Raw genomic sequence first — 27,536 nt, 5'->3', positions numbered from 1 at the left:
CGGGCGCTTTGGGCCGTGACGTCGACGGGTGTTCGCGGCGTCGGTGCGTGGCCGGGCTCTGACTTGCGAGAGCCCAGATCTGCAGCCAGGGCTTTTGCACTCGACCGGCGCTCCAGGGTGCCGGTGGAGCCTTGTCCAGTGTTAAGCAGTTGCTGCAATGAGGTTGTTTAGAAGCTTTGGTCTCTGTCAAAGCTGCGCAGCACATCGTGGTGAAGGAACCGTGGACCGGGACACAAAATGGGGTCATGGATATCACTGCTAGCTAAGTGAAAAAAAATGGAAGAAACCAGACATAGGCCGCATGCAACATGCATGGGACAAATGCACCATGGAATTTTTGTTGTTCTGTAGTGGTATTTAGATTATGGGTTTGTATTGCTTGGAAGAAAGAAATGATCATCAAGCAGTAAGTAGGACAAAAGAGTATCAGATAATGTTGCTTATCTCACTGCTCTGATCTTTTATCCTTTACCCGAGTTACTTTGTATTCTCTTGCTCCCATTGATTCCATCCTAGGTCAGACATTCAAAGTAACATCACAGGAAGCTACAAAGTTGAGTCTGGCATTCTCAAGCTTTCCACTGATTTCTGCAGAGGTGAGTGAAAACCCCCACAGACAGTGAAACTGCAGCACATGTGACAAGTTGCAGGTATCTCTTGGCTGGTTCATTTGACTAAGACGACGTCTTTTGATTCTGTGTGTACAAGGGATGTCCATACAGGCTATGCATTGTAGACTGTGTTAATCCAGTCCAAGAATTGCTAAGAGAACTGATTTCTGTAAATTAGGGAGACTTACCAAATAGAAGTATTCTTACATTCATAGAATCATGGAATCATAGAATAGTTTGAGTTGGAAGGGACCTTAAAGATTGTCTAGTTCTAACCCCCTTCCCTAGGCAAGGACACCTTCCACTAGACCAGGCTGCACAATGTGGTCTTGCACACATTCAGTGTTGAGGCATCTACAACCTTCCTGGGAAATCTGTTCCAGTGACTCACCACCCTCATAGTGAAAAAATCCTTTCTAATTTCTAATCTAAATCTACCTTCTTCCAGTTTGAAGCCATTACCCCACATCCTATCACTACAAGCCCTCATAAAAACTTTCCCTCCCCAACTTTCTTGTAGGCCATATTCTTTAACATCTGCAGCTGGTTGCTGATTGAGACAGGATATTGGACAACACAGACTTTAGAACTAACAAAGAGTGTGCTATGTTTTTGCTGTTAACTCACAGAAGTTTATCATACCTGTGTGTCGAGGAGGAAAAAAAAAGACCTCTAGTTCAGAATAATGATCTAAGCTACATCTTCCTCTCTGATGCGTGCTCACCACACCAGGGCATGTTTTGGCACTAAGTCTTGTGGCAGCTTATGATCTATACAGCTTGCTCACTGTCTTCTTGCACTGTGTTTGTTTCTCAAGCAAGGTAGCCATTACTGTGCTTCTGTTTTCTCAAAGCCATCTGAATGCGAGTGATTGCTTGCGGGACACTCTAAATGTAATGCAGCAGTTAATTATTAATTATTAATTAATCCTCATTGTTAATCCTGTGGCCTGTCCATTTTCAGGATTGTCAGAAGCTGAGTGAAGATGTCCAAAATGCCATTCTTGCAGTTGCCACAGTGTACTACTGGCTCCCCAAGGGCCAAGGTGAGATAGTGACAGCAGGAGAGTCATCACTTTATAGGGTGGTGGTTCTTTTGCTATATAAAGAAACCCAGTATTTTAGAGCTTAATATGAGGTCTGAAATCTGTAGGAAAATAAGTTATCATGAGCAGGTAGTCCCATTACTAGCTATTCTGTAGAGTTGCAGCATGTTTGTGAATAAACCACTTGTCTGTCTACTCATGCAGATTTCCATCTGTGGAAATGTGATAATTTAGGAAGTTGTATAATTGATCGAGCATTCATATTTATAAAGTATTGAGATTGTTGCCTGAAGTCCTTTTGGAACTGAGAAGTGCATTACGTCCTTCAGAATACCTGTAACTTCATTTATACAGTGTATTTGCACAAAGGGAACAGTCTGTGTCCATCTTGAGCAGCTGCTTTCTATCAGTGCTGACTTTGTGGCAACTTTCTTGCTCTTTCTCAATCTCAACCAGGTACTACTCTTCGGAAGATGGTACGAGATGCTACAACTGAAGTAGTGGAAGGAATGATCCAACTCACAGAAACAATTCTCAGTGCTTCATTGGAGAGGTAGGCAGGAAAAGTTACAAGTATACTTGTTAGGAAGCAGCTAGTGCAGACTGCTTCTGAAGGGAAGGGGGAGGCAGAGCATTATTACGAGTCGGGAAGAGACAGTGGCCACATCAGCAAAGGCCCTATCCCCCAGTGTCTGAGTGAGCAGAGCAGTGGTGGTGAAGCTAGTGAGGTTTAGTTGAGAGTCTGGATCATCAGACAAGCCTATAGGAATGACATCAAGCTGAAAAGTCAGGCCAGCAAGTCAGGATCAGAGTCAGGTCCAGAGAGAATAACCACCATCAGACACCATCCAGTGATTTCTCAGCATGTCCATTACGATGAGTTGGGTCTAAGGGCAGGGCAGGAAGGTCAAATCAGTGGGTCAGGATCCAGGTCAGAATCAAGGGAGTATGAGGCTGGGTGCAGATACAATTGCTACACAGCTGTGATTGTAGCACAAACAGAGCCCAGGGAAAGATCTCAAGGTAAAAGCATCCTCTAGGGTAGGGAAGGGCTGGTCCTCACTTCTGTCTTTCTTCATGATACATCCTGTCAGTGAAGGAGCTGACCTGGTATGTGCCCCAGTAAACTCTTCAACTGAGCCAACTAAAGTGGGAAGGTAGAACACACTAACACACTCAAGGCCCTGACAGTACCCTCTTGTCCCAGTGACTGAGCCAGGTACATTTGCCTACATGGAAAATAAATTCTCATCCTGCCAGTGGAGAGAAACAGTGCTGGCAACAGGATTCCCTTGAAGGTGTTGGATAGCACTTACACTGTTTGGCAGTTTTTGCTCTTGGAGTGACCTGCCATATGCAATGATTGCATGACTTTATAAAGCTAGTTATTGGACCACTGTGGACCACTTTGTCTCTTCGTGATTTACATACCACTGCCCTTAGGCTTAGGTCAGTAGTCTCTAATACAGACTTCTGAATTGCATAGGTTTTGAAAGATAAATGATATGCCTAACCACCTTGAAGGACCTTTGTAAGAGGCTTCTGCTCCTTGCTCTGATGGATAATTAAACTCAGTAGGAGCCAGCACTTCTTGCTTCACACAAACATGAGATACTAGTGACAAGCTGGCTGGTGACATCTTTCTAGCCGAGCTTCTAGTGTGCGTCGTCTTTGGTTGCAGAAAATAAAGAAAAACAGTCTGGCAGAGTGGTGTTATTGAGTCTAAATTTAGGGGACTTTGTTTCGTTTCAGCTTGACTCAGGAACAGCTTATATCAACTGGTGGGGTGTGGGAGGCATGTGAGCATGTGTTCAACCTGCCACGAGGTGAGTATTCTACATGCAGAACAATAGAACCAGGACACGTTTTCTTGGGATGTTAGTGTGTGAAAGGGATGTTCTAGCTAGTACAATGAAGGCTCGCTCATTCTGCAAAACCTGGCTGTGTTTTAAATGTGTTAGCTTGGAAGCCAGGCTGGATACTTTGCATTGCAGCAGTGCAGCCCTGAGCTCTGCAAAAGTTTGATCCTATGATCTCGAGGCCTAATGGTCACAAACCTAGATAATGTTGTTGCAAGCTGATTTGAATTAGTGCAGTGCCACAGTTTTCATCCTTTTGCATTTGCAGATAACCAGGCAGCAGTTGTGTCAGCTCTGGCTGCATGTCTGGGTGTGGTCAAGGATGCTCTGGAGGAGATGGAACATGTAAGGAAGCCCCTAAGCCTTTGAGGAACCTGCAGTGATGGATTGCAGTAACGGTTCAATGATCAAACACAGGAATTGTTTTATATAAAGTCTTTGATTTAAATTTTTTCTCAGGCAGTTTATTGTATTATGTCTGGATCTTAATGAGTTCTTAAACATAAGTCTGGTTTACTTTATGTAAGGTTTCCATAAAGCCTTGTCCTGAATAGCAGTGGGGGGATGGTGAGGGTGCCAGGACAATTTAGGTTGATATCAGAATGGCACTACTTGCCAGGTTTTTCCTATTTGCTCTGTTGAATTGGAGTGGGGCATTAGTTTTTCTTAATCAGCTCCTGCTAGGATTAACAGAATCTGGCAACTGAGATGATGACTGGAGAGAGATTCTTTCATAAATAGAATCATGGAATTGTTCAGGTTGGAAAAGACGTTTAAGATCATTGAGAAATTATTTGTATGATTTCTAGATTGTTTTTCCCTTTCCTCCTGCATATTCCTGGAATTGATGTAAGGCTGTGAGTTTTCAGTGCATCTGTGTTCTCAGGCTCTGGTGGAAGGGCAAGACCCCTACAGTGACATCATGGAAGATGAAGAATTGGGCTTTCGGGGCAACAGAGATACATATTGGTCAGAAGCTGACCGGAGGCTGCTTAGCTCCTGCATGGGATTGATGAAGGCTTCTAAAGCTTGCCTGAAGAAGGTCTTGGGTGTAGTGAAGGCTTACGGCAAAGCTGATTCTCCAGAGCAGATCACTCAGCTGGATGATCTTGCAGACATTGCTAATGAGATTAGTCCAAGGTAAGAAGGTTTCTCCTCATGCTGTTTTTTTTCTCCAGATCAGTGCTTGTCTTTCTTGGGGACTAGAGAATGGATTAGGAAAACCTTCATGCTACTGAAGCTGTGAGCAGGTGGTGAAAGCAGGTGTGATAGAAAGACTATTGTGGCATAGGCTGTTGAGAGTTGTGCAAGTTAGGAGAGGACCATAGGTTGCAGCTTGATATGGAGCCGTGGCCATGTCTGTAAGGTGGGAGTGGCATATACGTGTCTGAGAACGCGGTGAAAACCATCCCATGTATATGACTGCTGTCTTCCTGTCACATCCAGGTCTTGCACTTCAGTCACAACAACCCCAGGTAACGCTACAGGCTTGGGGATGAGTGGCTGGAAAGCTGCCAGGGGGTGCTGGTGGCCAGCTGGCTGAACATAAGCCAGTAGTGTGCCCAGGTGCCCAAGAAGGGCAGCGGCATCCTGGCCTGGATCAAAACTAGGGGGGCCAGCAGGAGCAGGGAAGTGATTGTGCCCCAGTAACTTGGCACTGATGAGGCCACAGTTTGGGTACTGGGCTCGGTTTTGGGCAGCACAGTTTAAGAAGGGCATTGAGGTGCTGGAGCGGGTCCAGAGAAGGGCAACAAAGCTGATGAAGGGTCTGAGGAGCATGGCTGCTGAGGGAACTGGGATTGTTCAGTCTGGAGAAGAGGAGGCTGAGGGGAGACCTAATTGCTTTCTACAGCTGCCCGAAAGGAGGTTGGAGTGAGGTGGGTGTTGACCTCTTCTCCCAGGTAATTAGGAACAGGGCAAGCGAAAGTGTGCTCAAGTTGTGCTGGAGAGGTTTAGATTGGATGTTAGGAAGAATTTCTTTACTGGAAGACTGGTGAGGCATTGGACCAGGCTGCCCAGGGATGTGGTGGAGTACCCATCCCCGGAGATGTTCAAAAAACATGTAGACGTGGTATGTCAAGACATGATTTAGTGGTGAAGATAGTGTTGGGTGGTGGCTGGACTTGATGTTCTTTTTTAGCTGTGTTGGTTCTATGATTCTATGCACTGCTGTTCCTGACCTACATTCAGGATGGATGTAGGTTTTGAGCAGGATCCAAGAGTGCACTATCAGGACCTCTCTTGCATTGCTCCCCTCTCTTACAGTGTTGATGAGCTGGCACTCAGCATGTATCCACCTATGAACCAGCTGGCTGTGCGACTGAATGTAAGTATCTGCAGCCTGCATGCACAGGTCTGCTCACTTGGCTGTAGGGAAGGGGAAGAAATCAAACTGGAGGGATTCTGTGACTGTCCGGGAGTAGACGTTAGTGACTGTCTCAGTAACAAGTTCTTAGGGACGAAGAGTCCCCTTTGGTCCTTGAACACTTAGCTTCCTTCAGGTGGAAATGCATTCCTCATCTTCTTCAGGGAAGAGCATGGCCACTTTAGGTTTGGCTCTGAACAATAATCCATGGAAACGTCCTATGACAGTACCTCAGGAAAGGGAAGTCTAAGGCTGCTGATGTACTGCATGTCTACTTTCCTCCTTGGGTAATGCAGACTTGATCAAATAAAGTTATCTAAATTAAAAATACAAATTAAAAATGGTCACAGTGAGCATTGTTTGAGTACTGAAACAAGCTGCTCAGAGAAGCTGTACAATCTGTATCTTTGGCAATACTTAAAACTTGACTGAGCAAGGCTCTGAGCAACCTGACTGAACTTTGAGGTATGCCTTATTTTGAGCAGGAGGTTTTACTAGTTGGCTTCCATGGGTCCCTTGCATCATAAACTAAGTATCTTCTTGTGTATCTGAGGTTTTTTATTCTTAATTCTAGTTACATGCTTTTGACTAGTGGCTTATTTTTTGGCAGGTAAAAGTATTTAAAGTGATAGCCTCCTTGTGCATCAGTATCTGTGGCAGTTTTACTCTTTCTTGGCTGTGTTTGGGGTTCCTTCACCCTCCTTTTTTTTCCAGTACTGCTGAGCCCCTTTTTTTTCCCCACCATTAGCTCACGTTATTTCCCTTTTGTTTCTTTCTAGGCTGCTAAGTTGGCCTCGGTATTAAAGAAAGTCTTAGAGATTACAAAGTGAGTATGAGCTAAAGTTTTGTAAGTGTGTGTTTTGTGCTGTGGAGGTTGATATCTTCCTGCCTCCTGTCAAAGATGACTCATTTCTAGGCAGTAAATTCTGGCATTTTGGAGTAATTAGGATGTTATCCCGTCATAAAGTGGTGGGGTTAAGAAAAGGATGGTAGAGATGAAGTTGGTTCCCACTGAAGATACACACATAAGTGCTAAGGTTTGGGACCCAGAAGCATGGATGTGGGTTCTTGCTCAAAGCACTCTGGGGTTAGAGCAGTCCTGTTTTTCTGCTGTAGTAGTTCAGCGCTTCACAGTCCTCGTGTGTTGTGTGGATGCATCGGTGTAAGACGTTCCGGAGGCTTTCCTAATGAGATCCCTCCACTTTTGCAGGACAAGCCATGTGTGTCCACCATCAGAGGAAGGCTGGGTGCAGTTTCTAACTGATGCAGTAGATCACAACATGAACAAAATCAAGAACTTCACACAGGGTCAACTTTAGCTCTTCTGTGTCTACACATGTTGCTGCCACTGGCTCTGGTATATGCTTTTCCAGTGATCTCCCTGTTCTCTGGTTACTGGGAGAATGATGAGAACACTGTTTTTAGGACAGAACTTTACTGTCACTTGGTAAAACCTTACCAGGAAGTTGCTTTTTGCTATTGCTGAAGGTGTTGTTTTGCATGGATTCCTGAGATATGGTGTGGTGCTGCATCTTAATGCTGTGAATGTGCCCCGTTCTTCAGGCATTACAACTACTGTGGGGTTCAAAGAACAATAAAATATTGCTAGAGTTGCATGAGTGACTTTATCTGTTTTCAGGTGGCAGAAGACACATACAGAAGGAAAGGGTGCTTTTGCAAGCAGCCCAATGAACCATTAAAAATATGCAGCACTGCTGCGATTTCCTGTCTCACCTTAGAATGAACTATCTTCTTCTATTTCCTCAGAAAGTGTTAGAAAGTACTATTTACTACTTTACCAACATCAAAGGGTAATAAGAGTCTGTCTATAGAGGAATGCTACATCTGTCATCTCTGTAAAGTTCTAGGGTATCTTGTTTTGCCACAAGAAGGGGAAAATGACTAAGGAGTGATGGGTTCAGAACGTGTACGTGTTGAGAAGTGCAGCTAAATGCTGGAGTATTTAGGCCATCTTTGTCACAGTAAGGTTCAGCTGACAAAGCTGGAGTGTGGACAAAGAGGCAGATTGGAGAGAGGTGAGTTTGCATAAATAATCAAAGCCAAGCATGGTTTTAAATATAACTTTAATTAAACTGTTAACATCTATGCTTTCCTAACATCAGGGCACAGATCATGACCCCTCTTTTGTAAACAGGACAGCAGGACGTGTTTGAAGTTGGGCATCAGGCAGCTGCAATGTTGGTAGTTTTGTAGTTCTTCAGGTTCTGGAGTTGAAGGCAAGTAAGAAGTGCAGTGAGTCTTCTGGGCCCCGGATGGGTGGGGGTGAATGGGATTTGCAGCTCTTGAGTTCTTTTAGGTTGCACAGAGCCCAACCTGAAAGGTGAGAAGGGGTTATACAGGAAGCAAACCTCTTTGTATTTCTAGTTCCCAGGGCCCAGGAGATGCATTTGCTAGACAGGAGTGTGGTGCCAAAAAAAAGTAAAGAAAAAAACAGAACCAGAAGAAGGCTGGTTGTTCTCTAAACTACCACAGTGGAACTGTGATCTGGTAGTAGTTTGGGAGGGAGATACAACAGGAGGGTTGAACATGATATGGAGGCATCTAAGGCTACTTTGTCCTTATCCAGTTGCTTGAGAGAAAAGTGTGGTTTCTTTCATGTGAAGGGGAGGATGCCTGTTTGGATGACTCTTGCCTAAGTTAGGTTTGCCTGGTTCTTCAGCAGAGAAGGGGAAGATGCTGTTAAAATTGTACCTGGGGACTGTATTGCTGACAGTAAGTAGTGGATGGAAAGATATGTCATAAACAGTATAGTTTTATCCCACTTGTGGTTATTCAAGTGGCTAGCCAAAAAGCAGTTGATTTCTCAACAGCAAGTAATTTCCAATGCTGTAGCTCATTTCAGTGATCTATCACTGTTGCCTTATTTAATGTGTATTTCTGCCTATGTCTTGTGGTACTTCTCGTTACACTTTGTTGTTGTCAGGGGGCTTTCATTCTTCTGTCTAGGCCTTTGGGGTTGAAGCTTTCACAGATGTCATATTAGCTTCAACTTATGTATTACACATCTGTTGAAAGTTCTGTTATGTGGCTTTACTCCTTTCCAGTGTGAAAATCTTCTGTATTACCTGTAAATAAAGGACGGGATGCCTGGGTACTTCATTCTGTAGCAGTCTCTTACTGCCACATTGTTGCCTGCTTACTGCTGGGGACAGCCTTTCCTGTGCAAGGCTTTCTCTAGCTTGTTTTGTGCCTCTTTTTCCATTTACAATACCTAGATCAATCAGTTTGTACTTACCTGTACTTCCTTTGTCTGTATATCAGTCCTCGCCCTGCAACCACTAGCACACACTTTTCCAAGGGTTCAGTGAGAGGGTTCAGGAGACTGATCTTTGCTGTGCTTGGCTGATATTGTACCATGTTATCTGGAAACTGTTGAAAGAAGGAAATGAGCTGAAACCAACAGGAGGAAAGATTCTTCTATGATTAAAGGGAGATAAATTATTTTTTTGGTGCCAGAGGTCTCAACGTGAGCTACCAGCTGCGAGAAGAGGCAAAGTTCAGCTTACTTTCTTCTCAGCTACAATCTTCTGCTGTAGTTTCCTACTGCAGCTTCTGATTTCTGACTGGTGAGTGAGTTAGGAGTTATCAGGATCTCCTTAGACTCACACATAGACAAGGTAGAAGTGGGAGTACTGTATGCAAGTGTGACACAACTCACCTTCTCCAAACTGATGCCTCAGTGCTTTGAAAGAAGACAGCATGAGGAGAGCCACTCAGCCCAGCAGAATTTTTTACTTCTTGAAATGAAAGTTTTTACTGCTATGATAGCGGGTTTTGCACGACTGCAGTAACAGAATAACAGACTGATCTAACCTCAATAGTGAGAGAGGGATTGCAAACGCTGATCTCTTCCTGTGCAAAGTATGTGTAGAAGGAGTCCTCATCTCTCAGCATGGCAGTCAGCCTAAGCAGATGGTTCTCTCCCAACTCTCTTCTGTACCATGAGTAAGGCACAAAGACTTGCACGTTGTTAGCTGGAATACAGAGTGGTGAAATACAGATGACAATGCAGATGGTAAGCAGAGTCCATAGCTTAGCTTGCATAGCACCTAGAAGCATTTAGTGCCCAACATTGTACTGAAAGCTGCAGCATTTAAGAGCTGGATTTGCAGATTCTAAACTTCTAAGGTGATGTTGTCTAAGTGTTTTTATTTCAATCACCTACAATCAACTATTCAACCAGCCTTTTGTAAACTTAAGGCTAAGTGCTTTTTTCCTGAAATGAGAGGACTAGATAGACTCTAGCCATGTGCCTGGTAGAGCCCTTACCTTCATTGCTTTTAAGGATAAAATGAAACTCTTCCTTCCAAGGCTGACTAACAGGCACACCATTATAATGTAGAGACTGGGCCCCAACTACCAGGTGAGTAGCCTTTTCTTCACCAGTGTGGTTAAACACTTCAATAGAAATTGGAACATCCTGTCCCAATGACAAAGAACTCTTTGACTGGAGGTGCATGAAAAGGTTGACTGGATCTTCCAGGGCAGTAGGAATGCAGCTAAGCTGTGTTTTGCTGCTGCTGCTGGCTGTCCCAAGTTTCTTTATCTTTCTGTAGGCTTTGTCAAGTACTTCTTTTTCCTGAAGAGAGCCTGTCACAAAAAAAGGGAGCACATATTTTAATATGCTTTCCTGTTTACTAATGTGAAGCAGTAAGTGCAGAAGGATGGCACTGAATTACCCTGACAGTACTGTTTATAACTAAGAGCACAGAGAGATACTCTGTTGTGCTTCTGTTTGGAACACTTAAAGAATTTCAGCTGACAGGACATTCATTGGATGTACCTGACTGATCTGGCATAGGTTTTAAAGCACCTTGGTGCTAACATCTGTCAAAGAGGTAGTTGCCTCCTTAACTGAAGCTGTAGGTAGTGTGCAGTACTATGTTCTTTTGTGATGGACTACAGCTAAGGAGCCCATAGGCTAAGGTAAGATGGTAGGGTTGGATCAGGGAAATAGCACTAGATAATAGATTCTGAAGGGAGAGCTGCTTTTTGAGGGAGGGATTTAAACAGTATCTGGGAGCACGACAGTCTTTTTCAGAAAACTGGAGTCTGAAATCTCTCTCTACATATATATACAGGTGTAGTAGGAGGTGAATGTACAGAGTGTTCAGGCAACAGAAATTGGGGAAGAAGGTTTTCCAGATGGGAAAGTGGCTGGTGAAGAAAGGCCTGCCCTTCTAGAAAGCTTGTTAATGTAGTTAGTCGGATGAAATTTGGAGTGTGACCTGTGGTTTAATTCTGTAGACAGCAAGAATAAGGTGTTCTTGTGCCATTCAGGAAGGGGAAGTAATGAGAAGTGGATGACCCAAGTGCTCTGATACTGCTTTACGTTTCAGTCCTTTGCTCTTCACTTGTAACACTGAGATGGAATGTGCTCAGTCACTTGCATATCCCTTACCCTCTGGATACTTGTAGTTGTGTGTTATATCCTCACAGCGTTCACTGCCCACACTTTTGGTGCTGATGTTGTTGCCAGTGTACTTTGTGCCACCAAGAGCTGGCTTGAGGATGTTGTCTGCTTTTTGTATCCAAACCTGGCACTTGGCATTGATGGCAGTAAAGAAGTTGCAGACATCATAATCAACTTCTGTGTCCCCTTCCTTGATGGCTTTAACAGGGGCTGGCCCACAGAAGGATGAACCTGAAGAGAAAATGTGGCCTGGTTAATACTCAGATGCTTTACCAACTAGACCCATGCCTAGTATGGATGTGTACTAGGAGTGGTGAAGAATCTAGTTTAGGAGGACATTACGGAGCAGTGCTGTGATAAGGTTCTTAAGAGTTACACAAGCTGCACAAAACAAAGAGATGAATGATGATTTAGTCCTTAAAGTCAACAGGGTGAGTCCCTGGAAGTTGGGGAAGGGCATAATACTGAACCACTTTACTTGTACCCATCCTCCAACGCCAGTCTTTGATACCTTACCTTTGCTTTTTTCCTGGCAGGTGGCATCCAGTGCCTGCCACCCACTGTACTCTGGTAGCAGGTCTGCTCGAGCCATCCAGCATTCGTTCCAAACGTGGAAGGTCCTGCAAGAGGCCACATCACATGCTTATATCAAAGGACAGCCCTGAGGTACAGTAAACTTTTAGCCAAACCACAGCTAATTAATGTTCATTTGAAAGAGCTCAGTGTGTGTTGAGGAGAGCTGAGACCATGTTTTTGACACAAGTGTAGTTTCTTCACTTGGACTGGGCTACCATTGTTCCTTTGTGGGCCTTAGTAATTAAGCACTCTTCAGTTTGGGTTGCAGTGATTTCTTAAGAACAGGTCATGTGAACAGAACCTTAGCTGAGCTGCCTCCTGTCCACTTCCCTGCAGCTCTTTACATCATTCTTTTCCCCTGTCTATCACTGCCTAGATCCAGGTACGGTCTCAAATTCTTGTTTGGGCCTTGCCATGTTTTCTTACCAGATACGGGCACTGTTGTCTTGTGTAAGCAGTGTCCCATCTTCATCATAATACTCATCCACGTTCAGGCTGCTGTTGGTGTTGTGAGCCCATGTAAAGCCTGTGACCACCCTGGTTGGAAGGCCGAGGCACCTCAGAACTGCGCAGAAGAAAGAGCCGTGAATCAGTTGTGCATCCTGCCTTAAGGGTGCCTCTGCTGGGAGATGTAAAGCCCTTTTTGGTGGTAGGCCTGTTAGGAATGGCACCAGGCCTGCTTTTTGGACTTTGCAAGGGGCACTGCCCCCTCAGGAAATAAGCTATGATAGATATGTTCAGTGAATGGTGTGTACTGATACTCTTTTATCTCAAAGCTAGTGGTGCTGAATGTTGGTGAGGAAACTCTGAGGATGTGCCTCTCACCTAAAGATTAAAGATTATGTTACTGGGGTCTGTGTTAATCCAGGAATTTAGGCTTATGCTAGAGATTCTGTAGACCAAATAAGCCTTTTATCAAAACAAAAATCTTTGGACCACCACTGTACCTGAACACATGACTGCAGCAAACACCCAGCACTGCCCATAGCGGACGGGTTTGCACTGCGATGCAACCCACTGCTGGAGGATGGGGCTGCTTCCCAGCCACTGGGAAGGGGGTGTCCCATTATAGTATTGCCTGGTCCCACATTCTGTCAGGATTCCTCTAAACTCATCGCAGTTCAGCTGCAGGGAACAAGGAGAGAAGATTGGATTAAGGAACTGTTTCTCTTTGGTAGGTACACCTTATCCTGTTGATGAAGCTATTCCTAAGGCAGATGAAACCAAAAGGATTTTTTGTGCAAAGCATGAAGGTCGTGGCTGAGCAGAACAGGTGCAACAGTCTTCCTTGAGATTTACTCAGTAAGTGTACTGTTACTGCTAAGAAACTCCTTCAGCCCTACTTGTCTGCTGCAGGAATATCAGTAAGGACTGTAGCTGAGCAGGAGATCTTGTTTGGAACAGCTCTGGGCAGGCTTCCTTGTTGGTCAATGGGTTGCCATAAATGGATTGTGAAGCTGCTAGCCTTTGCTCTACATTTGGGTCTCCTCATCTAGGGTCAGGGCTGCTGTCTGCTTCCCTTACCATGGCAGCTACTGTGCGGCATATGTGAACGGGGTCCTGGCGCTGGGGGTGATCCTTGCGTCGTTGGTGGCGCTCACCTACATCCAGCAGTGTGAAGCAGATGTCAACAATATCCTTGTCAAACTGAAACAAGAACACATCATTTCAGGATATTTTGCCTGAACATTTGTTCTCTGGAGTCCCTGCAAGTGTTTGCAACTGTGCAGGTTATTTCTCCCTTTCTGCTGATAGTCTTCCATAAGCGGGCTGTGGAGGAGAGCTCCAGGCAGAGATTTGGAGGGGGAGCACAACATACTGAAGGCAGACCTGCAGCTTAATTGAGGTGAGGTGGGAGAGGCGTTAGCATGATACTGCATCCCCTGATTGAGGGGAAATTCATGCTTTTCTGGAGCACTCTAGGTTGGCACAGAGGTACATTTGTGATCTGGTAGCACTGAAGTGGAATAAATCCCGTTCTAATCACTGTCTGTGTTAGATGACCTTGGGCAAATTGGAAGATGTACTTGGCCTCATTTTACCTGTAAAACGGAGGCAGTATTACTGTGCTCTAGTAAATGCCTTCATATCTATTGATGAAAGGAAGGCGCACAAAGTCTGGATATAGATCAATGCATTTCTTCATAGAGGACAGCATGAGAAGGTAGCTAAAAATACATATACTGGGTTATAAGACCTCATACGCAGATTCCTGTTGGTCTGCACAGCCTTAGACAAAGTCACTGAGTGCAGAAAGCCAAGTCAAAGGCACAGTATGGAAATGGGTAGCATCCTGCACACACAGGAGGTACACACCTTTCCTCTGCTGGTGGCTGTAAGACAGCACAGACATACTAGACCACTTGCTTACCTGACTGAAGTCCCAGGGCTGTGCTAGGACTGCATTTTCAGTCCCCCAGTAGATGATACCCTCTTGGTTTAAAATGTACTCCTGCCGCTGTGCCTCGTTAGGCAAGAATACCTCATCATCTAGATGAAAGGAAAAGAACATCAGGAAGGAAGCATTCTTGGTCTCAGATGCACTTGCATCTCATGTCAGCAGGTTCCACTGCTTTCCAGGGACTTCATCAGTCCCTGGCATTCTGCCCTGGAAAAATATCACAGACTGTCAATCAGACAGGAAAGAAGAATTTAATTGTCATTCCTCTTCCCTCATTCAAAAAGTTCCTCCAGACCTAGACCATTGCACTTGCTAGCTCTTTTACTCTTTCGGCTGTTGACTTCTTTATTCGTATGATAGATAACAGTGGCCTTAATCAGGCCAATTGTAATGTTGACTCATCTTAAAATCTGTATTATAGGAAAGACTTTATCAAACTTTATACCCATAGCAGGAGGACAGGGCTCTGGCAGTAAAGTGCTCCAGAAATGGGGCAGAGGTGCTTTGAGCTTTTATTAGCCCCTAGCTCCTTCTTAAGGAGGCTGTGAGGAGGCTGGGAGTGGTGGGGAGTACTAGATGAGGCAGCCTCAACTTCTGTGGATGCAGAGTGCCAGAGCTCAAAAGCTGTTTTGTGATGTGACTAATCCCAGCCTGCTTTTCTGTTTCTGACCACATACCTTGGCACCAGGGATTAAAGAGAAGGGTGAAGTTGCCCAGGTGACAGTAAGACTTGGAGGCATGTAAAATCAGAGTGTACTGGCCAATGGGAGCGTTGGCAGGCGTGTTCACAGAGATGATCCAGAAGAATGGGTCCTGTTCTTCCAGTGCCGCGCTCCACTGCTTCTGATCTGCCAGCCTCGAGATGGGAAATTCAACCTGGGTTCCATTTGCTTTGGAAGGATGTGGTCCTGCAGCCAAAGAGATCTGGTTGTGTCTATTCCAGACTTGCATCCTCACCCCATGCAGACTTCAGGGACCTTGTCTATATCTGGAGCTGTAGCTCTCCTTTCTTGTGAAAGAGTTTCAATCCTTTATCAGCTTAACGCCTCGTGAACCTTCCTAAGGTTAGTACTGCGTTCAGGCCTCCGTGTTTGAAAGTGGGATGTGTGTTTCATAGATTTGTAGAAATCAGGAACAGCCAGAATGGTGCATACCTGCTGCTCCTGGGATTCAGTGTCGTGTAACAAAAGTCACAGACAAATGCTTAGGTTATGGTAAAACAAGCTAGAGCTGAATGCTGCTGCCCTTCCCAGGGATCTCAGAAGACTAAGTTCTGCAACAGGCTAGCTAAGTTTGAACATTCCTAACTCAAAAGCTAGGAAGGTGATAAGATCCTGTGAGTACTTTCAAATCAGAGAGTAGTGAACCTGCATTGCACTGCAGTGTCCCTTCTGAAGAGAGATCTAGTTTTGAGCCTGCAGTCCCAGCAGCAGGAGACTCTGCTCTGCCTTCGATAAACAGTTCACTGGCCTCACTTCTAAATGTGGGTACCTCTGTCCAGCTCTGGAGGTGGCTTTTGCCACCAGCTCTGTTCTTCAGATGGGTAAAGAACCAAAGTTCTGATAGCAACAGTAAGGATGTTACCTGTCTGTACTGTGAGGAAGGTCCTCTTCAGCTGCTGCAGGTAGCTGTGTGTTGGAGTTGAGAAGCTCACAGTGATAGTGAATGGCTGCCCCCGCCTCACCATAAGCCTTTCAGTGCTGATTTCTTCTGTGTGGTGGTTATTGTTGTTCATTTTGATCTTGAGATCACAATTTTTGATGCTCAGACCTGTAGTATGAAAAGATACAGAATGAGTTTGGGGCTGTGAGCTGCCTGCAGTCTGACCCTGGATCATGTCCAGAATACACAAACACCTGCTCATGTTTTTCTCTGCTTAGATAGTACCCCTCTGCCTTTGAGACTTTCTGCCCAGTAAGGGCAGTAAGGGCCTTCACTCTGAGCTTGGTTGTTCTTGTGTCAAGTGGCTAATGGGCTGCCATTGCTGATACTTTAGCATTATCATAAAACCATAGAATTGTAGAATGTCTGGGCTGGAAGGGACCTCCAGAGGTCATCTAGTCCAACTCCCCCACCCTAAGCAGGGACATCTCCAACTAGATCTAGCTCCTCAAAGCTTCATCCAGCCTGATCTTGAATGTGCCTCCACCAGCTGTCTGGCCAGCCTATTCCACTGGTCTGTCACCCTCATACTGAAGAACTTTTTCCTGACGTCTAGCCTGAACCTACCCTTTTCCAGCTTAAAGCCATGACCGCATGTCCTGTCACTACAGACCCTTGTGAATAGACCCTCCCCTGCTTTCTTGTAGGCCCATTTCAGGTACTGGAAGGTTATTATAAGGTGGATCCTGGAGCCTCCTCTTCTCCAGGCTGAACAACCCCAACTCCTTCAGCCTGTCCTCACAGGAGAGCTGGTCCAGTCCTCTGATCATTTTTGTGGCTCTGCTCTGGACACACTCCAAGAGCTCCACACCCTTCTTGTGCTGGGGGCTCCAGAGCTGGACACAGGACTCCAGGTGAGGTCTCACCAGGGCGGAGTAGAGGGACAGGATCACCTCTCTCCATCTGCTGGCCATGCTGCTTTGGATGCAGCCCAGGATTCAATTGGCTTCTGGGCTGCTGCTGCACATTGGTGGCTCACGTCCAGCTTCTCATTTCCTAGTACCCCCAAGTCTTTCTTCAGTGGACTGCTTCCTGATGTGTCCTCTCCCAGCCTGCCTTGGTAATGTTGGTTGCCCCTTCCCAGGTGCAGGACCCAGAACTTGGTCTTGTTGAACCTCATGAGGTTCACCTGAGCCACCTCTCCAGCCTGTCCAGGTCCCTCTGGATGGAATTGCATCCCTCTGGCATGTCAGCTGCACCTCCCAGCTCAGTGTTGTCAGCAAACCTGCTGAGGGTGACTTGGTGCCACTGTCTGTGTCACTGATGAAGATGTTAAACAACACCAGTCCCAGTAAGGACCCCTGAGGGACACCACTGGTTGCTTTTGCCAAGCTAGACGTCGAGCCAGTGGCCATGACTCTCTGGGTGTGACCATGCAGCCAGTTTCTTATCCCCTGAACAGTCCACCCATTGAACCCATCTCTCTCCAGCTTAGAAAGGAGGATGCTGTAGGAGACAGTGTCAAAGGCCTTAGCAAAGTCAAGATAGATGATGTCCACAGCTCTTCCCTTGTCCACCAGTGCAGCTGCTACATTATAGAAAGCCACCACATTGGTCAGGCAGGACTTGCCCCTGGTGAAGCCATGCTGACTCTCCTGAATGACCTTCCTGTCCTCCCTGTGCCTCAGCATTTCTTCTGGGAGGATCTGCTCCAGGATCTTCCCAGGCACAGAGGTGAGGCTCACAGGGCAGTAGTTCCCAGGGTCTTCCTTTTTACCCTTTTTAAAAATAGGGGTGATATTTCCTTTCTTCTACTCACTAGGGACTTCGCCTGACTGCCAGGACTTTTCAAATATTATTGACACTATTATTAAGTAAACCAAGTGATTATGCAAAAGCTTCTTGCTGCCCAGGAAAGCACATGGAACAGATGTGATGATACAAATGATACAGGTGTTGTGGTTAGTCCTGAGCATGCACTGTGACTACATTTGGAGACTTAGCCTGTACTCAAGGGCACCAGTGGTGCTCAAAGCAGCACCTCCCCACGTGGATACACGACTGAAATTGTGCACAGGAGACAAGCTATTACACCCCACTTGCAATAGGGATGCAAGCTCTTCCAGCAGTTACTGTGCTATGTATGTCTGATATGCAACAAAGACCAGCTCCTGGTGCAGACTTCACTGCTAGGTCAAATGCACTGTGGCTGTATAGTCCCGGAACTGTGCTGGACGACAGCAAATCAAATGCTGATTGTTCCATCTTTGGACTATATTAGTTGGCAATCTCACACACAGAGCTGCAGGAGACAGAAGAGCTCCTCCTTCTCCCCCTCCTCTTCCTCCTCCAGTCCCCTACACATGCATCAGATACATCATATGTGCTTCTGTTCAGCACCAGAAGAGAAAATATCGTCATAATTTCAAGTACTCAATTTGGTGCCTAGTGGCTGTAGTGTGATCCTGTATTTGCACTTTTCTTCTGGTTTTGGTGGTGGTCTTAATCTTTTGAGGCTTATTCCAGAGAAGCAGATAACACCTTATTTTTTCTCAGCTTTGGGATCATCCTGACCTCACTTACCTCTTCAGCTCTCAGTTTGTCACTAAGATTCTTGAACGTATGAGTTGCAGCTGTTGCCCCTTACATGACACGTCCTGTCACCTACCTCACCTTGCTGACCCGGGCCCCTCCATTTGTTCCAGGGAAAGAAAAAAATCTACAGAGTTTTCCCCTGCTTTCTAAAGCCATTCCTCCTGTGCAAATGCTGCAACTAACTACTCTTTTCAGATGGCATTGATACCAGCTCCTTTCAGATGGCATTGATACCAGCTGTTGTCTGCTGTTCCTTTTTGTGCAGTTTTCCATGTGAATTAACTCCCTTAGCCTTCAGAGCACTTTCTTGGCTCCTGCCCCATAAGAAGCTCCCCTCTCCTGCAAGCGTCACAAGCACTGTCTTGGAGCAGAGACAGTTGTTTTCCTGACAGACAACTGGCAAATGCCTGGGACTAAGCAAAGTGATTTTTGCTTACCTTGGCCCATGTCTAGATCCCTGTGTCGTGGAAGTCTTCAGCCCCTGCCTGCTCTGCTGGGCAATGGCGCCTTCCTTCAGCTTTCTTTGAAAATTATCCGCTTGCAAAGTTGTTTGCTCAGGTTTTTTTATACAGGGTGGGACATGATGTTGCCGCCTCTCCTTCAGCTTATCTTACTGCCCTGCTGTGCAGAAGTTGAGGACTCTTATCTCTCAGACCACACTAAAGAGACTCATAGAAAGGAGTGTCTTGCCCTACCCGCAGATGAGGTTAAATTTCACAGTGGGAGGTAAAGCCTGTAAAGACAGCCAGTGGCAACTTCTTCAAAGAGGTGTGCACTGTGGACCCCAGAGTAAGAAACACAAGTCTTTAGTTGGCTCTAAACAATGCAGAGAATGCACTTCAAATATGAGTGTTGAAGAGCTGATCTGCAACATGACCCTAAGCTACGTAGGCCCTAAACGCTTCAAGGAGGAAAAAAAATAAATGTCAGTACATCTGTTGCCCTTGTACTTAATTCAGAAAACTGAAACCACTTCAAAATGAGGAAACTTGTTAAAATCAACAACTAAAAAATGTAGAATTTCTATAGCATGATACAGACTATTAAAAAATATCACGCTATAGACTTAGAATAAATACATTCTTAAAGCTGCCGTAACATTAAAGGCAAGTCACTACATGGATAAATAATTGGTCAAAACACAGGAAATAAGACAGCAGAAAAAAACAGTTTTCACTGTGGAGATAATCAGCCAGTAGTTTTACAGAAATCTATCACCTTCCACAAATTCATGAATAATTTGAGAAGCCAATAAAAAGACATGAGTTGGCAAAGCTTGCTCAGTTATTCTAAGTAGTAAGAGTGAGGGAGGCAGCTTTGGAAAAGTTGTAGGGGAAACTGAAGATACTGAATGAATAGCTCATAAAATAGCAAGCAGAAATTAGTGTAGGCACATATACAATAGGAAAAAGAGATCGTATCTTACATAAATGTTGATGCATTCAGAGGTTAGTTGTAGCCACTCTGGAATGAGATTTGTGTTTAAACTGCACAATATGTTCCAATAGCTTGGTGTTTTTCCTTACTACTTGCATATTAAACTTTACAGTTGTTGGCTTATATGTGTCATTTAAGCTACATACAGACTCTCGTAGCTTTAGTCATTTATACCATTTATGTCTTAATTGCATAGATTCTCTTTCACAGAATCTTAGAGTGGCTGAGGTTTGAAGGCACCTCTGGAGGTCATCTTGTCCAACTCCCCTGCTCAAGCAGGGCCACCTAGAGCTGCTTGTCCAGGAGCATGTCCCATCAAGTGAAGGGATGTGCTCCTCAATCCCCTCTGCTTGGTGCTGGCCCTTTTATCATCACCCACTGAGGTTCTCTCAGGGCTCTGTCCCTCCAGGTCAGCAGTTACTGGAGGGCAAGAGACCAGGGAGCAACAGGTTTTTGCTGGAAGTTGTGCCTACCATTGTCCTCTCTCCGTCGTTATGACACTACCCCTGGATCAGGCACCTTCCTCACTGCTACATCAGTCCCAGAAGGGCAAACAAAGGGAGGCTTTGAGCAGAGAAGAGGGGGGAAGGGCAGCTGGCCAAGAAGGGTGGAGAAAACAAGGACTGTGGATGGCTGGAAGATCACAATCACAGAATGGTTGAGATTGGGAGGGATGTCTGGAGGTCACCTTGTCCAACCCCCTGCTTAGGTAGGGCCACCTAGAGCTGCTTGCCCAGGAGCATGTCCAGACAGCTTTTGAGTATCTCCAAGGATGGAGACTCTGGAACCTCTCTGGGCAAACTGGCAGTGCCCAGTCACCCTCGCAGTGAGAAATTGTTTCCTGGTGTTCACAGGGAACCTCCTGTGTTTCAGGTTATTCCCATTGCCTCTGGTCCTGTCACTGGGCACCACTGAAAAGAGCCTGGCTTTGTCCTCTTTCCACTTTCCCTTCAGGTGTCTCTATACACTGACAAGTTCCCTCCTGAGCCTTCTCTTACCCAGGCTGGACAGTCCTGGCTCTGTCAGCCTTTCCTCACGTGTGTCACTTCAGAGGCTTTGCAGCCCTGTGCTGGACTCTGAACATGGCATCTCATGACCAATTCATGCTCTTCAGGTGTGTGCAAATTGCAAGCCAATTGATTGTGCTCAAAGCTGTGACTTCTTTGCATGATCAGTGGTTTTAAATGCACCTTTGCAGTATATGTGTTTATGAACATGTAAATCAGAAAGGAGTTTAGATACAAACAGGTATTTATTCTATCACCACTGCCTTGTAATAGCTGTGTAGTACCATAGCAGTGCTACAATACCATCTCTTGGTCAAATTGGCAACTGCAAGTGGTATTTGTTATGTCGGATGCACTTTGTGAACTGAACAGGGAACCACTTATTGGCCCTTTGTATCTTTTATTACACTGAAGTGGGCTAAGAAGGCCCATTGAAAAGGATGCAAGCCGTGCTCAAGTGCTTGTGCTGGGGTTCCATCTGGTGAGAACTGGGATCCTGAGTACCCTGCGGTTTTCCTGAGGGTATGTATACCTGAGGTCTTCCATCCACGATGTGAGAGAAAGAAGCAGGAACTGGCCACTACAGAGGTCAAAACATTCAGCAGAGAGCCGAGATTTCCTGCTTGTGAATCACCATTCTTTCTGTCTGGAATATGGGTTTCTTATGGATTGGTTTTCTTTCAGTTGTCAGTTGTTTCATCTGCTAGTTTAAATACCATTCACATCTGATGTACCACTTGTATTTGGTAAAGGCAAACCTAAATTGCTATCTGGATTACTTGTAGTACTTACAGCAATTGTAACTGTACTGTCAGAAGCTGAGTTTGTATTGGCTCAACTATTTTGCTGTACACGACCAGAAATTTGCACGTCTCTCTGCAGGCACTTTGAAATTTGAGACGTGTCAGCAGGTATTTCTAAAGTGTACATACAAGTATTTGTGTTCCTTATATTTTGGTGGCTAAAAGGTTGTTACAGTGACACTTTGGAATAGTATTTCTTCCATGCACTCAGCATAACTGTATTTGGAGTTGTGCACAAAGGTTCTTCTCTCTTACTGGTTGCTGAGCTTCAGTACAACACTTTGATAGTGATACATTTTGTGTCAGGAAGCAGGCAAATGGACAGTCCTTCGGATACAATGACAGGTAGCTCTACCAGATGGGTCCTCCAGAGGTGTTGCCCCAAAATCCTCCAGCAAAGAGGATCAGACGCTTCAGAAAAATAGGTTGGTTTTTGTTTGTTTGTTTGTTTGTTTGTTTTTTGTCTGAACTGTAAAGGGCAAATTCAGTAACCCTTTGGCTTACTTTGTCTTGCAGATTTGTTTTAAGGGTTGTTCTTTCATATGCTTTCCACATAGCTATTATTTACTGTTTCTGGCTCCAAAAAGAGAAAGTCTTTTCAACAGGAACAGCTTCCCTTGCTGGAGCTCCAGGAACGACATTCATTAGACATTCTCTTGAAAAGACTGGGTTTGGGTTTTCCCTGCAAAATCCACTTCACCTGTAAATCCTTCTCCGTGATCTCTCCAGTCAGAAAGTCAACTTGATAATAAGTTTACACTTCAGGCTTCCTTTTATTCCAAAGCCAAGGCATGTGAACTCAAACTGTCCTTTGTTATACTATGTATTCCAATACATTGTCCTGTACAGTTGCCAACTGTGAACATAATTTGCTTATTCACTTGACACATATTAATCATACTTCTGATAAGTACCATTGTTTATAAAACTGCAGTTGTAATAGGCTAGCATTCTGCTTATGCTGATTTCAACCTCTGAACTCGAGGCTGAAATATTCTCATGTGTAACCTCATGTGCACAAGGTCCATGAAATCAACCAAGCGAATTCCCTTCATGGTAAAAATTAATTAAGAATTAACATTAACTCACAATTAACCACATCCATACTTGTCTCTAAAATGCAACAAAAGCATAAGCATGTATAGCTTGCTAGACTGCTTCAGAGTGGAGGTTCATTCAGTCTCATCTGCTGTATACAGTGCCAGATGCCTCAGAATAACATGCATGAGCTTCACCCCAGCAAGCGAGGCATCATCTTGTAGTTGATGATTTTCAAGACTATGTCATGATGTGCAAGACTTAATATCACTCTGAGAGTTCTTGTTAATGCTAAATATTCTTTGTACTAGCCCCCTCCTGTTTAGTTTGCAGTCTAACATTAGTGGGAATTAGAGAAACACAAGGTGCTATGATCTCAGTTGTCTGTTTATGCTGAGTTCTCCTTCTGCACTTGATATGGCTGATGTAACACTCTGCATGATGACTAAAACTTGCTTTCCTACTGTGCATTTACCAAGATGAATTTCACTGATTGTTATATTGTCATCTGTGTTGCCTTGTTTGGGACCCTCTGAAGTTCCTCGTAGTTTTTTAGTCCTCAGTAATTTAAATGGCTTTATGTCATGAGTGGATTTTGTGCCCTTTTTGCACTGACGTTTTGCATTGCTGCTTCTGAAAACCTTGATCTACATCTCAGCAGGTGTTGTCCTTGTTCTGTATCCACTATGTCCCTGACATGCTCATAGAAATCTAAAGTAAAAGTGATCCATAGGATCCTTGAAGATACTTGTTCTACCTAGATATTACTGTGTTATTTTGTTTTTAGTGCTTGGAGATTCTTGTTTTATAGGTCCAAACATAAATCCATAAAAAAATTTGTCATCTTTATTACCTATGAAAATCGAAGCTTAAAATGTTACATGAACATCTTTAACAACTGAGCCTCTTTCTGAATGTAGAGATCAAAAAAATACATACATCCGAGTTTCCCTTTTATTGTGTCTACATTTCCAGCTCTGACATGGCACATGCCTGAATTAGATGTGAATTTTTCTTTTTTAATGGGATTTCTGGTTTCTTTAGGGCAACAAGAAATGCTTACACTATACCTTTTGTTTTGTTTTTTTTTATAGTGAGCAGTACCCTCCACATTTAGTACATAAGAGATCTGATAGATATCAAGTGATGAAGTAATGCAGCTTTGGTGACAGAACCAAGTGATTTGGAACTACCAATTTTATCTACTTTCAATCTGTAAAAGGATAGCAGTTTAACTGCCTGCCTGAATCAAGGCACTAGAAAATTAGATCAGGAGAAAACAACAGTGGGGAGAAACATTCACCCTCCTGCTGACTGATTTTAATGTCTTTCAAGACCAGTTCATAGTATGAATGAGTAATATCAGCTAGGACTTAATGAATTTTTTGAATGTTCAGAAGGTAACGATGGCTGTGTCACCCTCTTGCACATGCTCAGATCTGAACTGCGTATTTGTAAAGAAAATGCTGATAATTAGTTGTATTTTACTCTACCACTCCCATTGACTTCTAAGGGCTGTGTAAAGATTGTAGGTTAAATCCTTTCTTGGGCACTTACACATTTTTCTCTGTAACTGTCATTAGTTTAATTGAACAGATGCCTTATGTCTAACACAGGAAGAATGTGGATTTCTTGTACATGGCGCTGGCCAGATCTGCATTTTAACACTGAAATTGAACTAGGTGTGGTTGCTGAGGGCAGTTAATCATGATGACACTCTGAAAGTGCAGCAACCCCAAGTGTTGCAAAGCTTGGAACTCGGCACAAGCTTTAGGGCTGATTTTCCTTTGAACAGCAAACTTCCTTTGCAAATAGCTAATTAGGATGAGGTTGTTCCAAGCTTGTGTGACAAACACTGTCTGAAATAATTTCCTGGCTTGTAATTAAGAAGAAATAATGAAGGAATTTGAATGGCTTGGCTGTACTGTGTGTTAAATGTAAGGACAGTCTGCATTCTTGCAAGATTTAATGAGATTTTGTGAAATTACAGTCCCTACCTTAAAGCTTTTTCTGAGGCTAGTAGAGGATTGTATACCGTGACTTTCCAAGATCCTGCAAGACTTAATTGGTAGGTGCAAAGCTACCTATTCCCCTCTCCTTTGCCTGGAGAAATCTGGATTCCTCTGTGTGTGTGTGTGTGTGTGTGTGTGCCCTTTCCGGTCGTCATTCCAGTCTCTCTGGGCTGACTAGTTTTGACAAGCTTCCGCCTCCCTTGTAAGTATATGCGTGGCAATATATTGTAATTGATGTAATAAAATAGTTTACATGTTTTGAAGGTTTTGTTGGCTTTAGATCAAAGAAATTTAAATGAGACCTCAGTTTAATCTGTGTCACAGAGTCACTTTGTGCCCATGAAACATTCTCTCTGAGGGAAGTTAGGACTGCACTGCTGTACAGTACCAGGTATTGTCAGGAGGAAAAGGTCAAATTAGGAACATTCAGATCTTTGCTATTTTGGCTTGTTAACTCTGCAAGGAATAAATGGACACAGTGCTGGGATTTAGGTATGGGTGGCATAAAGCCTTCCTTATGGAGGATGTGTGACTGTTAATTGTGAATTTTCATACATCCTTCTGATTATATTGCCCCTAGCCTTTTCTTCCCATCCTGTGCTTTTTGAGCACTTCTGGAAGCATTGCAAACTATCTTCCTTTGCAAACAGAAAAATCAATCTTCTTTTCCTGTCGTCTTTATGATACCTGCATGAAAAGAGATGAGTGGAACTTCCTCTGACATAAGTTAGGAGGGTGGATAAAATGCTTTTGTAGCATACAGGTAAAGGGCTAAGCAGAGTGTGTGGCAGCAGGCATGAACAAGTCACAGCCGTGAAAGTAGCACCAGTACAAAACAAAAATACATGTCATAGGCTGCTTTTTCTCAAGTAGTCTCATAGGCAAGCTTGGCCAATCCTCCCAGTAGTACAGTGAGAATTTTGTAACCTGGAGCAAAGCCCATTCCTACCCCCACCTCTCCTTTTACCAAAATACATAGTACCAAAATAATAGGGATCGATGCATTGGCTGATTGCCTGTGCTGGTTATGGCTTCTGATCACTACTACTGCCTAGTAGTCCTAGAATAGATTCAGACTAGTAGGGGATAAGATTTAGAAAGCCAGAGGGCATTGTGAAGTGGGTTCCCATGCACATTAACTTTCTCTTTGGGAAATTGCTCATGTTTACACTTAGCAAAGTCTTTGTAAATGTTCCAAGGCAATCGGTGCAGTTCCTTATGTAGAGGGTACAGTTTAGGTCCTTTGCTGTGGGCCAGTATGATAGCTTAGTCAGTTTTTCCTGCAATAAGTCTTCCAAATTGGCACCATCTTGTCTGTCATTTGTATTAAAATGCAATGAAACATAGCAGTCAGCCTCAGAGTTACATGTAAGTCCTGAAAGCTTGTACCTGTGCTTGAGTTAGAACAGTCATGATAGAAAGTATTTAGGTAATGTCTATAAACAAAACAGTATAGGTGTCAGTTTTGGCTTTGTCTGAAACTATTGCTGGAGCTACTCTGTGAAACTGAGAACTTAAGTCAACAGAGTATTGAGAAATTTACTTATTCATTACAACAGGTGTATTTTTTTCTTTTTTCTGAGATATTGGTAGCTATTCTGACATTTGTGGCTCCCCCACTGCATAGGGCCAGTTGCAGTCATTTTCTCTTGGGTTAGTGGAAACCAAATGCATTTTGTTTAGTTGAAAACGGAATGATTTCTTGTGTTCAATGTTCTCTTATTCTATGAATTCCTAGTATTTCTCATGTAAGATCTGTATGCATGAAAATTTGCATGATGCTTAACGGTAGTGTATCCATGATAGAAATGAGATGTGTTTTGGCCTTGGTCAGGTTGGCTGTGGTAATGATTTATCCTTTTATCTTTGGAGAAGTTTCAGTCATTCATTTAGTTCATCAAAAAAAAAAAAAAAAGACATCAGGGCATTTTGAGACAATGGTGCATGTGTGAGGAGCTATGTGCATAAATAAATGTCTGTCCAGATGACAGATCAGCTCTACTTCATTCCTATTCTCAGGAACAGCGATTCCAGCCTGTTACTATTTCAGATGCTCTAATATTTATTTGCCATTCCTTAGTCAAAGACTTGTGCCTTTTATCTGCTTTTGTACTGTTACTCTCAGTCATTTCTTTGACAAATATTTCATTATTTATTATTCATGATCTGAATATAGAAACTGTGAATTAAGAGTATTGTTTATTGAATAGCTTCTCATTTTTCCAGCCATAAGAAGAGAGTTCTGTTCTAACACTGCCATGTCTTACTGCTGTATTTTCCTTCTAGTAATTAGATGAAATGATAAATCTAATTCTAGAATTTAATTATCTGAGCTACTTGGATACTACTTTGGCTATTACTGAATAAAAATTATAATTAGTGAATATAATTAAATTATATTCAATGAAGCTTATGAAACCATTGATTTTAAATGGTGTTCCTTGGAAATCTATCTGCTATCTTTGCTACAGGGTCTAATGCTGAAAACTGTCACGCTTGACCCTCTCCTTCCAAATGAAATTATATAATGATTTCCACTAATAATTCTATTCATGCAGGTCCATAGAACAGGCTAGGGAGTGAAAAGGATGCCACTGTCTTTACAGTGTAGCGTGTAGTACCTTTTTATTAATTTCTATTCCTATTACATCACTTTACTTTGGCTGAGTAGTCTGCATTTCTGTGCTGCCAGTCATAATAATGCATTAACACTGCAGCAGTCTCATAATCAGAACTGATGTACAGGTTTTA

At 43.8% G+C, this 27,536-nt stretch overlaps 2 protein-coding genes across 2 annotated transcripts; one reads left to right on the top strand and one right to left on the bottom strand.

Annotated features, from left to right (window-relative positions):
• Positions 1–516: 516 nt before the first annotated feature.
• On the top strand, positions 517–7,495 carry CCNDBP1 (cyclin D-type binding-protein 1; the record flags this gene model as incomplete). Its single annotated transcript, XM_008950301.1, has 9 exons — positions 517–596; positions 1,575–1,656; positions 2,113–2,209; positions 3,409–3,482; positions 3,784–3,860; positions 4,402–4,655; positions 5,781–5,841; positions 6,660–6,706; positions 7,091–7,495. Coding segments are annotated over 9 exons (881 nt in total), but the record flags the coding sequence as incomplete, so codon positions are not given.
• A 568-nt stretch (positions 7,496–8,063) lies between these two features.
• On the bottom strand, positions 8,064–18,935 carry LOC103782528 (erythrocyte membrane protein band 4.2-like). Its single transcript, XM_008950298.1, has 13 exons — positions 18,926–18,935; positions 15,876–16,061; positions 14,969–15,199; positions 14,262–14,380; positions 13,415–13,537; positions 12,838–13,015; positions 12,317–12,455; positions 11,831–11,934; positions 11,303–11,545; positions 10,171–10,491; positions 9,715–9,875; positions 9,137–9,270; positions 8,064–8,214 (listed from the first exon to the last, which is right to left on the bottom strand). Exons 1-13 carry the CDS (start codon positions 18,933–18,935, stop codon positions 8,064–8,066), a joined length of 2,100 nt encoding a protein of 699 aa, XP_008948546.1.
• Between the last annotated feature and the right edge of the window lie 8,601 nt (positions 18,936–27,536).

Source organism: Merops nubicus, unplaced genomic scaffold (assembly GCF_000691845.1).
Source record: "Merops nubicus isolate BGI_N331 unplaced genomic scaffold, ASM69184v1 scaffold10042, whole genome shotgun sequence".
In the NCBI taxonomy this organism is placed as follows: Eukaryota; Metazoa; Chordata; class Aves; order Coraciiformes; family Meropidae; genus Merops; species Merops nubicus.
Note: the sequence above shows the minus strand (reverse complement) of the source record. Positions and strands in the feature narration are given on the sequence as shown.

Bases quoted from the DNA above. Each gene is read 5' to 3' on its own strand.
- LOC103782528 (XM_008950298.1), bottom strand. The intron at 12,456-12,837 runs GTACAGTGGTGG...TCTTCTGCGCAG, and splicing joins TGCTGCAGTCATGTGTTCAG to TTCTGAGGTGCCTCGGCCTT. The intron at 8,215-9,136 runs GTAAGTACAAAC...CTCACCTTTCAG, and splicing joins TACAGACAAAGGAAGTACAG to GTTGGGCTCTGTGCAACCTA.